This window comes from Molossus molossus, unplaced genomic scaffold, assembly GCF_014108415.1.
Source record: "Molossus molossus isolate mMolMol1 unplaced genomic scaffold, mMolMol1.p scaffold_m16_p_19, whole genome shotgun sequence".
Classification (NCBI taxonomy): Eukaryota; Metazoa; Chordata; class Mammalia; order Chiroptera; family Molossidae; genus Molossus; species Molossus molossus.
In genome coordinates this window covers 42954841-42967814 of record NW_023425354.1, presented here as the reverse complement: position 1 = coordinate 42967814, position 12974 = coordinate 42954841, and the positions used below count along the sequence as shown (strand labels likewise).

General features: G+C 45.6%; 2 protein-coding genes and 2 non-coding genes across 5 annotated transcripts in view; 3 read left to right on the top strand and 1 right to left on the bottom strand.

The window, feature by feature from the left end:
• The window catches only part of SGSM2 (small G protein signaling modulator 2), a 38023-nt gene extending 37811 nt beyond the window's left edge, over positions 1-212 (bottom strand). For both annotated transcript variants that reach the window (XM_036269680.1, XM_036269679.1), the window contains exon 1: positions 93-212. In XM_036269680.1, coding sequence (XP_036125573.1) covers positions 93-149 — 57 coding nt within the window. In that variant the 5' untranslated portion in view covers positions 150-212. The remainder of the gene's footprint in view (positions 1-92) is intronic.
• A 1182-nt stretch (positions 213-1394) lies between these two features.
• TSR1 (TSR1 ribosome maturation factor) lies at positions 1395-12808 on the top strand. Its single transcript, XM_036268923.1, has 15 exons — positions 1395-1498; positions 1686-1789; positions 2106-2325; positions 2436-2570; positions 2911-3335; positions 4479-4638; positions 5297-5454; positions 7008-7204; positions 7866-8028; positions 8377-8487; positions 9211-9343; positions 11659-11775; positions 12169-12309; positions 12413-12487; positions 12614-12808. The coding sequence occupies exons 1-15, from the start codon at positions 1402-1404 to the stop codon at positions 12787-12789; spliced, it is 2412 nt and encodes an 803-aa protein (XP_036124816.1). The 5' UTR covers positions 1395-1401; the 3' UTR covers positions 12790-12808.
• On the top strand, positions 8624-8715 carry LOC118635162. The gene has a single exon (XR_004960495.1). It is a non-coding gene; the product is annotated as a small nucleolar RNA SNORD91 family (small nucleolar RNA).
• LOC118635163 lies at positions 9479-9575 on the top strand. Its single transcript, XR_004960496.1, has one exon. It is a non-coding gene; the product is annotated as a small nucleolar RNA SNORD91 family (small nucleolar RNA).
• Positions 12809-12974: the final 166 nt, after the last annotated feature.

Below are 12974 nucleotides of genomic sequence, written 5' to 3'. Positions count from 1 at the left end.
GCCCCGGGCCCGCGAACACCCGCGCCCGACGGTGGGCGCGGACCTTACGCCCCTGGGTCGCGAGTCCCCGGGGGTCCTTGCCCCGACTTTACCTCCTTTTTCACGTTCCATAGCAGTTTCTCTTTGACTGCGTCCTCCGCGCTGCCCATGGTGCGGCGGGTGGCTGAGGCAGCGCCGAACAGCCCCCCAACACCGCACGCGCCCTCGCCGCCTCCGCGCCTCTCAGCTCAGCGCCCCACGCGCAAAGCGGAGCCTAGGTCCGCTGCGCTCCCCACCCGCCGCCGCCGCCGCAGCCACTGCCCGGTGCTCGGCTCCGCAGCCATCTTCTGAGCCCCGCACAGACGTCAGGCGGCTGGCCCGGCCCCTTCCCACAGCCGGGGCGGGGGGTGCGCTCAGCGACCGGGGGCGGCCGGCCCGGGAGCGCGCCACGCCGGCCGCTGTCATGGCAACGCGCCTGCTCCAGTCCCCAGGGCGCGAACCCGCATTGTGAGCACCTGCAGCCAGGCCCGCACAACAACCGGCGGGGCGGCGGGGTGCGCCGCGGATGGACCCTGCGGTTGAGAAAGTTGCTTGCGAGGTAGCCGACGTCAATCCAGCTAGACGCCCCCCTGATTTCTACCGCTCGTTTTCCCGACGGGAAGGTCAGGGCCCCCTGCGCCGGGAGTCTGGCCACGGAGGAAGCGGCAGTTCCCTGTCTGAAAGGCCGGAACTCCATCGTTGCTCTAAACCCCCTGCCCTCAGTTGCAAAGCTTGTGGGTAGAGGAGCGGGAGCGCAGAAGACATGAGTTTAGAGAGGCTGACCAGACTCCCTCCTCCGTCGTCACGCCCAGTCTGGCCCTTCTTGCAGGTGTGTGGGAAGGGGGGCGCGGGCTGGGGTAACCCGGACCCGCGGGAACTTGTAGAGCCCGGGTAGGTTAAAGAAGCGCGTTCCACGCTATTAGCCACCAGCCCCACAAGAAAATGAGGGTGAGAAAAGGTTGCTAAAAGTGATAAAGAGTACATGCTACTGCAAAGTGAGGAGCGGCGTATAAAAAACTGGGTAAGGGGGGGCTCAGTTCTCTTCTGCACGAATGGAGACGCTCCCATTCAACATCTTCCTAAGTGATGCAATTTGATAGAGCAAAAACTAAAAATACAGCCCTCTGGGACTAAAGGCGCAAACCTGGAGTCTACATTCGTCGTTTTAAAGCCCCCAAACGCAGACAACTCCGTGGGAAAAGTTTACTAGGAGGTTTTGTGGAGGCGCGGGAGCCGCGCGCTCAGAGGCTGGTGGGAAGGACCCTCGCGAGAGGACAAGGGGAGCCCAGCCCAGCCAGGGGGAGGACACGCCTCAAAGGAGGGGGCCGGAAGCACTCGGTCCGGGCCGGAAGTAATGCGTACTTGGTACACGTGAACGGCAGCATGGCTGCTCACCGCTCTGGTCCGCTCAAGCAACAGAATAAAGCTCATAAAGGCGGGCGACATCGGGGTCGGGGATCCGCGCAGCGGGACGGCAAGGGTGAGAATATAGGGTTGGAGGAAGAAAGGCTGCTTAGTCGATTTTAACTGGTTTCCTCCATGCCTAGATTCAACTCCTACCTCCGGCCTGGACCCAGCGTAAAGGCTCTAAGGTGGGCGGGAAGAGGTCCTCTTTATTGACCTTCTTCTGGTGCCCTGCACAAAAGCCCTTTGTGATCTCCCTCCAGGCCGTCTGGCACTGAAAAGCCTCAGCAAGAAGGTGAGAAAGGAGCTCAGCAGAGTAGACCAGAGGCATCGCGCCAGTCAGATCCGGAAGCAGAAGAAGGACGCGGTGAGAGAAGCAGGGATTGGGGATGGTGTGGCTTCACGATTGTTCTAGGCGGATAATGCCTCCAACTAGAAAATGTGACACTGGGGAAGGGGCCGGAGATGGAAAGTAACACTAGAGCACAAGTTAGTTGTGCAGATCTAGACTCATGCTAGAGTATTATTTGCTTTGGTCTGAGCTCCTGCTCACCCCCTTGATATACTCGTGGCTTTTTACAAGAGAGATGCTGTGTCGGGTAGAGCATCTGTACTGTTGGAAAGGCAATACTGGAACGGAGTACTGAAAAACTGAGATGTTATCTGGTTCTTTCTATTTTCAGGTTCTGGCAGAGAAGAGACACCTGGGCAGCAAAGATGGTCCTCCTCATCAGGTACTGGTGGTGCCCCTGCACAACAGGATTTCCCTGCCAGAGGCCTTTCGTCTGCTTCAGGATAGGGACACTGGAACAGTACACTTGAATGAATGGGGAAGCACCCACAGCTTTATGCTGTTATGCCCTGGCTTGAAACATCGGTGGTTTTTCACATCTGCAAGGCCAGGTTAGAGTACACAATATTTTCGATCACTATGTGTAATATGAGTAGTGGTAGTTTTTTTAGTATTATGTGCTGGTGCCAACCACTTCTTTGACTTTGTCTTCTTTCTCTAGGGGATCTGCACACTGTGCTCGACTTCGCTAAAGTGGCTGATACCATCCTCTTCCTCCTTGACCCGCTGGAAGGCTGGGACAGCACTGGGGATTACTGCCTTTCCTGTCTCTTTGCTCAGGGCCTTCCCACCTATAGTAAGTGATTTGGGAGTATTGGAGGCTATGAAGGGAGTGAATTTGCACTTATTGTGCACCTGTAATTTACATCAGTGTGCCTTACAAAAAATTTTTTTCAAGTACAGTTTGCATTCAACGTTTTGTACAGGGTGCCTTTTATTTCTGGACTGCACTTTGCCCAGAGGACAGAGAGTATAAAGTTTGGTTTTACTCTGTAATTTGTTCAAGGTAGCTGAGTATTGGATGTCCCAGTGATCTCTAGGCTCACAACTGTTAGCTTTCTTGTGTACTTGCTTGGGGGATTGGATTTTCATGTAGTGAAAAGAGGTCATGAAACTCTTTTTTCTTTTGCTCACAGCACTAGCTATCCAGGGGATTTTGGGCCTCCCACCGAAGAAACAAATAGAAGCCAGAAAGAAGCTAAGTAAAGTAGTGGAGAAGCGTTTTCCTGATGACAAGCTCCTTTTATTAGACACTCAACAGGAGGCAGGGATGCTGCTCAGACAGTTGGTTAACCAAAAGCAACGGCATCTTGCTTTTCGAGATCGGCGGGCCTACCTCTTTGCTCATGCTGCTGACTTTGTGCCTAATGAAGAGAATAACTTCGTGGGAACCTTGAAAATTTCAGGCTATGTTCGTGGACAGACTATGAATGTAAATAGCTTGTTGCATATCATTGGACACGGTGACTTCCAGATGAAACAGATAGATGCTCCTATGGACCCTTTCCCTTTAAACCCTAGAGTGATCAAATCCCAAAAGGACCCAGGCATGGCAGTGGAGGTGAGATTGATGTTCTTAAAGGCTGTGTATTGTTGATTCATGTGTAAGCTGGTGTAGGATGGGAACTAACTTCAGAGAAGGTAGTATGCATGCCTGGACAAGCACCCTAGTCACTGGAGGTGACTGCTAGTTTGAAGTAAGGCACTAATCAACAACAAATACTTTTTTTTTTGGAGGGGGTACGTGCCCCTAGTGGGAACTGAACCCGGGACTCTCTGGTCCACAGGCCAATGCTCCAGCCGCTGAGCCAAACCAGCCAGGGCAACAAATACATTTTTTTTTTTATCCTCACCCGAGGACATTTTTCCACTTTTTGTTCGGATACAGTGGGAGGGAGAGAAAGGAAGAGAGAGAGAGAGACATCGACGTGAAAGGGACACATCGAGTGGCTGCCACCCGCACGATCAACCAGGGCCGGGGACAAACTGCAACCAAGGTACGTGCCCTTAGCGGGAACCGAACCCGGGCCTCTCTGGACCGTAGGCCGACGCTCTAACCGCTGAGCCAAACCGGCTGGGGCAACAAATACATTTTTGTTACATATTTACCTAGCACTCTGTAGGTGTCTTACATAGCAGTTGGCTCTGAGTTTACAGAGGACACAAGATTCAGTCTTTTTCCTCACATAATTAGGTCAGGAAAAAAATGGCAAACACCTGTGAAGTAAAGATGAGAACGTGTAGCTAGGGTACAGACCTGCTGTGGGAGTTGAGAAAGTAGACTAACAAGCTTCATAGAGGAGATCAGACATCAGACAGTTGTTGAGAAGGATGAATATGGTTTATAAGTTTTAGAGAGATGAATATTCTAGAACAGAGAGGCAACATGAACCTAGCATAGTGATGGATCAAAGGGTTTCTTTGAACTCTGAAGAAAATCAGTTTGATGGGAATAAGGTATGCAATAAACAGATAGGAGTGGGGCCAGATTATGTGAAGCCTCAAGAGTCAAGCAGAGGTGTAAACTTAAAATGCTAGGAAATAGAACCATTTGAAAAACTTGATCAATTTTGGTTTTCTGTTTCATTTTATTCCGTTCATCTTCTACTTGACTACTATGTCATTTTTGCATCTTTTTGGTTACTCTGTTAGATTTAGTAGATTTTTGGTTAATGTTTGACAATCACCTGCTTTTGGTTTTTAGATTGGTGTTATGGATGCTGTAGCTGATATGGAGGAAGACCCTAAGGTCCTAATGAAGGCAGACCCTAATAGACAAGAATCTTTGCAAACAGAGGTTATACCAGATCCAATGGAGGGGGAGCAAACCTGGCCTACTGAGGAGGAACTGAGTGAGGCAAATGGTTGGTAATGGCAAGCTTGTTTGTAGTTCATCTGGCCTGAAATTGTGGATTTTGTCTAGCTGCTCAGTCAGGACTTTGCTAAGGTAGAGTGGAATAAGGACATATTTAGAGGTCTGTCTCTTCTCACCCTCAAAGGCTGTTTGCATTAAGCAAACATTGGATGCAGCTTTGCTCTATTTCTCAAAATCACTTATAATTTTCTTCTATTTATTTTTTCTTTATTGATTTTAGAGACAGAGGGAGAGGGAGAGAGAGAAACATCGATGAGAGAGAGAGACATCGATGAGAGAGAGAGACATTGATGAGAGAGAACATCGATTGGGGATTTGGCCCACAACTTGGTCATGTGCCCTGAAAGGGAATCGAACTGGCGACCTCTTCATGCATGGGTCAATGCTCAACCACTGAGCCACACCAGCTGGGCCCACTTATTTTCTAATGAGCAGATAAGCAACTTTGGATTAATTGCAAGGTTTATTTAGTTGTGTAAGTGTTGTTAGCTTTGAGGCAGCTGTATTAAAATTGGAAGTAGTAGTCTGTTTTGCTCATAGTGTTTGCTAGAGCAATGCAATATCTAGTGTCTTACCTGGGTGAGAATACCCAAAGTAATAGGGGAAAGGAGGTATATAATTTACTTAACTCGTTTGGGCTTTCACAGACTTCTTGAAGGAAAGGTCCAAGGTGGTAAAGAAGGTTCCTAAAGGAACATCCAGTTACCAAGCTGAATGGATTTTGGATGAGGATAGCGAAAATGATGGGGAAGGAGATGAATATGATGATATAGAACATGAGGATTTTATGGAAGAGGACTCTCAGGTAAGAAAACAGTCCCTTAGGCTACTTCTATAAACAGCCCCAAATGCAATCCTGACCTTGGGTTATGTGTGTTGTCGGTTTATTGTGTGTGTGTGTGTGTGTTTTATTTATTTTTTGGTTCCCTAGCGGGAACCGAACCCGGGACTCTCTGGTCTGCAGGCCGATGCTCCAACAGCTGAGCCAAACCGACCAGGGCTGTGTGTGTTTATTTATTTATTTTTTTATCCTCACCCGAGGACATTTTTTGATATTTTGTTCAGATAGAGTGGGAGGGAGAGAGAGAAAAACATCGATGTGAAAGGAACACATCGAGTGGTTGCCACCCGCACGACCCAACCAGGGCTGGGGGCAAGCTGCAACCAAGGTACGTGCCCTTAGCGGGAACCAAACCCGGGTCTCTCCAGACCAAAGGCCAACACTCCAACCGCTGAGCCAAACCGGCCAGGGCTGTGTGTGTTTTTTAATACAGGCTATTGTGTTTTCTAAAATTAAAAAAAAACAACTTCTTTTTTTCTTTTCTGAGTTTGAGAGAGAGACAGAGGAAGGGAGAGGGAGAGATAAATAGAAACATTGATGAGAGAGAACATCGATTGGCCACCTCCAGCATGTCCCCATTTGGCCCATAACCTGGGCATGTGCCCTGACTGGGAATCGAGTCAGGGACCTCTTGGTGCATGGGTCTATGCTCAACCATGGAGCCATACTGGCTAGGCTCTAAAAAATTTTTATTGATTGATTTTTATTTTATTTGTTTACTTTTAATCCTCACCCGAGGATATTTTCCCATTTATCATCAGATAGAGTAGGAGGGAGGAGAGCGAGAGTGAGAGAGAAACATTGATGTGAGAGTGACACATCGACTGCTTGCCTCCCACACAACCTGCACTACCTGGCCAGGGCTGGGGATGAACCGCAACTGAGGTTCATGCCCTTGACCAGAATTGAACCCGCAACTCGTTGGTCTGCAAGCCGATGCTCTAACTGCTGAGCCAAACTGGCCAGGGCCGATTGATTTTTTTTTTTAGAGAGAGAGAGAAACATTGGTTTATATAGTTCCACTTATTCGTTGGTTGATTCTTGTATGTGCCTTAACTAGGGATCAAACCAGCAACGTTGGCATATCAGGACAGTGCTCAACTAACTAAGCTCCCTGACCAGGGCCTGTGGTCAGGTTTTTTAGTTGTTTTTTTTTAATATATTGATTTTTTTAGAGAGAGAGGAAGGGAGAGAGAGATAGAAACCGATTGGCTGCCTTCTGTAACTCTCTCTCCCTGATCAAGCCCGCAACCTGGGCATGTGCCCTGACCATGAATTGAACTGAGACCTCTCCGTCCATTGGACAATGCTCAATTCACTGAGCCACACCAGATGGGCAGTTTTTTAGGAGTGACTTTGTAGTTGTGGGGAATGAGACTTGTTTTATAACTGAGTCTCTTAGAATTGGTATGTTTTGGACTAGGTGTCTAATAACATTATTTTATTCTTAGCTTAATGGCTTTTAGGGTAGAGGTAGGTGTGGGTTTCTTCTGAAACTATAATCCTTTAATCCACAGGATGAGAGTAGTGAAGAGGAAGAAGAGGAGGAATGTGAAACTATGACTATAGGAGAGTCTGTGCGTGATGATCTGTATGATGAGAAAGTGGATAAAGAGGCTGAAGAAAAAATGCTTGAGAAATATAAACAAGAAAGACTAGAAGAGATGTTTCCAGATGAAGTAGATACCCCTCGTGATATGGCTGCTAGAATTCGGTGAGTCAACAAGTCTAAAATACGTTTTATTTTGAATTTATGTGGCTCAGACCCATGTCAGTGTTACACAAAAGAAAAACATTGTTCCTACTCCTTGAAGGGCTAACATTCTATATGAGAAAACAAGACATACATATAGGAACTACTAATGTATTATCAAATTCTGGTCTGTGTGATATAGACTAATGTTATAGTACTATAATGAATAAGAAGTACAATGATTAATTAGCAAATGCTTCCTATGTGAACTAATACTCAATTGAAGTATATAATGTTTGGAGATTTGAGGGAGTTTGGGTAGAGCCACAAGAATAAATGCATGGGGGTTAGTCTTACTAAACTCAAGAGAGTTTGTTGGATATTAGAGAAGTAAGGCTTTTATCAAGGACCATGTTCCTCAGGTTAAGGAGCCACTCCATGATAGGCACCATGGAGCCACTGTAAATACTTTGTCCTTTGTCAGTGAGAAGCTTGGGTTTGGTTCTGAAATATTGTTAAAAGCTGTTTTGGAGTGTGGTCTTGATTTGTCTATTAGGTTATCTTGAGAGAGTGATAAGAGTTCTTTAAATTAGAGCCTTAGTCATATTATTGACTTGAGTGAAAGGTACGTAGCATCATATAAATTAGACTATTAATTTTTTAAAAATCTTCTATATTCTAGATTTCAGAAATACAGAGGCCTCAAGAGCTTCCGGACATCTCCATGGGATCCTAAGGAAAACCTTCCTCAAGATTATGCTCGGATCTTTCAGTTTCAGAACTTTATTAATACCAGGAAACGTATCTTTAAAGAAATCAAGGAAAAAGAGGTTGAAGGAGCTGAGGTATCTGCCTCCCTTTATCCATCCCTACAATTTCCTTTTGTTTGCCAAGATGCCCCCTCCTTTACTCCTTCTTTTGGCACAAGTACCTTATTAAGTTTTATGCTGTCCATACCTTAATTAGAGGATCCACTGAGTCATTTATAAGCATGATGATATTGGGCAAAAGGGGTATCAGAAATGTTAACTAAAAAAGTTTAATCTGGATAGTTGATGCATCTGTGAAAGGCAATTTTGAAGGGTGAGGGTTGACTTTAGGGTAATATGAGACTTTTTAACATATTTGGAGAAATGTTTCATCATTATTGCGTTCTTAAGGGTAATTGGTAATTTTCTGCTTGCTTCTGGCAGGTTGGCTGGTATGTCACCCTTCATGTCTCTGAAGTACCTGTCTCTGTGGTTGAGTACTTCAAGCGTGGAGCACCTTTGATTGGGTTTTCTTTACTACCTCACGAACAGAAGGTTAGTATCTTGTGGGAAATGGGAGTTATGAAACTTTCTGACCAGTTTTGTCTGACAGTCTAAAATTTTACTTACGATTGACATTTTGCTCATTGGGATGCGAAAAATATGCCTTTAGGGTTAGGAATCGAGATAATAGAGAAGTCAATGATGTTTTAACCCAACATGTCTGAACCTGTCTGAAGCATTTCAATGATGCAGTCTGTGTGGTCTGAGACTTCTCTGAGATAAATATATTTGTCAGATTAGATTTTAACCAAGGGTTGGCAGCCTTAAAAATAAAGAGGCTTTATGCCAAGGTGTAGATCTCTTTTCTCTTGGTGGCCAGCAGTCATGTAGGTTGGAGTGTGTGAGAGAGCTCTGGCCTTTGGTCAGTGTGAGTGTTGAGGAAGAAAAGGGGCTTGAGTGTGGTTTTGAGGTGTGTGGTTAAGTGAGTGGCTTGAAGGCACTGACCATGTGGCAGATGTCAAGCTCTTGCATGTTAGACACGGGAATGTCAACTAGTGGGAGAAGGGTACATGAAAGCTCTGAAAGCCAGCCTGTGTTCGGCTCAAATGCTAGTTGGTGGTGGAGGTAAAAGATGAATCTGTGGCTTGTCATCTGTACACCATAAATTAGCATTGTCAGGTCTTAGAGTGAATTAGACTCTGTTAGTTTGGTTTGCTTTCTTTCAGGTTAAGCTGTTCTAGATACCAAATTCTGTTTTTCTTACTTGGTCTCTAGATGTCAGTACTGAATATGGTAGTAAGCCGGCATCCCGGTAACACTGAACCTGTGAAAGCTAAAGAGGAGCTGATCTTTCACTGCGGGTTCAGACGCTTCCGAGCCTCACCTTTATTTTCTCAGCACACTGCAGGTAAGCAGTAGGGAACCTTCTGGGTTCTTGTCTATCCTATTGTCTTTTGTAGGACTGTAACTTTTGATATGGTGGTACAGAGTACACAGTTTCAATGGTTAGGTCTCTGGGTTAGAGGCATTTTCAGTACTCTGGTTTAGGAGTCAATGATGTCTGAATATTCAAAATATCTGAACCTGTCTGAAGCATCCTAGTGATGTAACCTCTGTGTGGTACTGAGGTTTCTCTGCCATGAGTATTTGTTCCAGAGTAGATTTTGAATCAGGGTTCACAGCTTTATAAAAATGGTGTGTCAAAGTATGGAACCCTTGGCATCTGATATGCCAGTGGTAGTGTTGGTGAAAGCTAGTGGGTTGCCCACAGTTGGATAAAGCAAGAGATGTGTGGCTTCTGAGATGTTGAGACTAGATGAGAATTTGGAGAGTGGTGACTAGGGGCACTTTTTATTTTATTTTTTATCCTCACCCGAGGACATTTTTCCATTTTTTGTTCAGATGGAGTGGGAGGGAAAGACAGGAAGAGAGAGAGAGAGAGAAACATCGACGTGAAAGGGACACATCGAGTGGTTGCCACCTGCATGACCCAACCAGGGCTGGGGACAAACGGCAACTGAGGTACATGCCCTTAGCGGGAACCGAACCTGGGTCTTTCTGGACCGCAGGCCAATGCACTATCGCTGAGCCAAACTGGCCAGGGCTATTTTTCTCTTTTTTTTTCTCTCTCACCCGAGGACAGTTTTGCATTTATCTTCAGATAAGAGCAGGAGGGATAGGGAGGAAGAGAGAGAGAACATCGACGTGAGAGAGACACATTGAGTGGCTGCCACCCACACGACCCCAACCAGGGCCGGGGACAAACTGCAACCGAGGTACATGCCCTTAGCGGGAACCGAACACAGGTCTCTCCGGTCCGCAGGTCGATGCTCCAACTGCTGAGCCAAACCAGCCAGGGCACTAGGGACACTTTTGTGGCAAAAATTATTGTACTGCAAATTAGGAGTGGAAAGAGGTTTTGTGCTAACTTGGGGGCTTTTGAACATAACCTACACACTCAGCTCAGCAGTGGCCAGAGAAAGATGATGAAGGCAGTATATATTAATGGCAGCTCTGGATAATTTCTGTTCTCACCAGAGAACAGAAATGCTGTCTAAATGAGGGATTAACCTTGCTTTCTCTGAAAATATTTTATTTCTCTATACTTCAATATTAAAAATGGAGGGTTTCATCGAAGGTAAAAACAGAAGTTCCAGATAGTCCCCAAGATCAGAGGTCAGCAAAATATGGCCCTTGGGCCAAGTCTGACCTACTGTTTGTAAAGTTTTATTGGAATACAGTTTTGCTTTTTTGGGGAATATACTGTCTTGGCTGTTTTTGTGCCAGTGACAACTGAGTAATTAGAACAGAGACTCTGTGGCCACAAAGCCTAAAATATTTATTATCTTGGCCCTTTATTTTATCTTATTGAAAATTTTTTTTCTGTATTGATTTTTAGAGAGGGAGAGGGAGAGACAGAACCATCAATGAGAGAACATCGATTGGCTGCCTCCTGCATATCCCCCACTGGGGATTGGGCCCACAACCTGGGCATGTGCCCCAACTGGGAATTGAACTGGCAACCTCTTGGTGCATGGGTCGATACTCAACCACTAAGCCACACCGGCCGGGCTGTCTTGGCCCTTTATAGAGAAAATGTTTGCAAATCCTCACTCAAGACTAAGAGCTGTTGTCCTGGCCAGTTTGGCTCAGTGGTTTGAGCACTGGCCCATGAACCAAAGGGTCTTGTGTTGGATTTCAGGTTAAGAGTGTGTACTTGGGTTGCAGGTTTGATCCCCAGCCCCAGTTTGTGTTGTATGGGAGGCAACCTATCGATCTCTCTCTCTCTCTCTCTCTCTCTCTCTCTCTCCCCTTCCCTTACACTCTTATCTAAAAATCAGTGGGAAAATATCCTTGAGTGAGGATTAGCAGCAATAAAAAAGACTAAGAGCTGTTGATTTAGTAGACATAATCTCTATAAAGCCTTGATTCCCAAATGAAGTAGGTAGGGGTGGTGCGTTAGGCTCACTGGAGAACTTTTTCAAACCCCAAATGTAGTCCAGGCTCCAAAATTCTGCCTCCAGTTGAAAAATCACTGACAGGGTCAGGTTGTATCTTTTAGGTGTATTGAGGCAGGAGAATATTTTGAGAACTAGTTGGGTAAAGAAACACAAGTTGCCTTAGATCTAAGTTGCAGTGATAGCTATTCACAGGCCTCTGGATTACCTGTGATTCCTCAAAATGTTTTTGGTTCTCATATTTTTTTAACCTTTATTATGGCAGCGGATAAACATAAATTTCAGAGATTCTTGACTGCTGACATGGCCCTGGTGGTGACAGTATATGCCCCAATCACTTTTCCTCCTGCATCTGTGCTGCTTTTCAAACAGAACAGCAATGGTAAGTTGAGTTCAGAGGTAAACAGACCTACATGCTTTCCTGTGTCATAATTTGGGAGCCAAATGGTATGAAGAAGGTGATGATAGTTTTCAGAATATCTCGTTCTCAACCTCACAGTGAGTCTAAGGCAGGGATGACAATTGGGGTTTGATCTTGCTTGCAGACTTGAGCTAATTGGTAGAGGCTGCTCAGAGTGCTATATTTAGGATAGGTTCTGGGGACAGACTCAGCAGAAATATCACTTAGTGATATTTGCCATGGACCCAGGAAGGCAGCATAGTACATCTCTACTTTAAGGTTTTTCTAAGAAGATCTTGCATAGGTCTATAGATGGAGTAGAGCAAATAAATGCTTTGGCCTGTAGACTCTTGCTGCTTTGCTTTTGCCTCTTAGGAATGCACAGCCTCATTGCCACAGGCCATCTACTGTCAGTGGATCCAGACAGGATGGTCATCAAGAGAGTTGTTCTCAGTGGTCATCCTTTCAAAATTTTTACTAAGATGGCAGTAGTGCGTTACATGTTCTTCAGCAGAGGTAGGTGTGAAGGATGGGATCTGATTATCTTTGTGGGGTGAAGTCTGGGTTTACATTTTGTGGATAAAGTTGCATCTTAGTCTTCTGTGTGTTTCATTTTAAGAGGATGTGCTGTGGTTTAAACCGGTGGAACTGAGAACAAAGTGGGGCCGCAGGGGACACATCAAGGAGCCTTTAGGTAAGAGAACATGGTATATGGAACCTTATCTAGATTTTGCCAGTGCTATTAAATAACTATTAGGATAGAAGACCACTGCTAAAATTTTTTATTTTAATTTGACCAATTTGCTGTGTTTCTTTCTAGGTACTCATGGCCATATGAAGTGCAGTTTTGATGGGAAGCTAAAATCTCAGGACACAGTACTGATGAACCTCTATAAACGAGTTTTCCCCAAATGGACTTATGATCCATATATACCAGAACCAGTACTTTGGGTGAAAAGTGAGATTTCAGCAGTGCCAGAAGTAGACATGCAGTAATGGATTCAATGGGATTCTGTCTCCTTGCTACTAATTAGCACCCTAGGGAGGAGAACCTGTAATTTGTGATTGGGCAGTTTGTGTTGCCTATTTAGCCTACAGGTCTGCTGCCCCTTTTGCAAAAGGTTTTTCTTGGCCTTGACAAGGTGTCTCAGTTAAGTGTGGGTTTTTTGGTTGCTATTGTA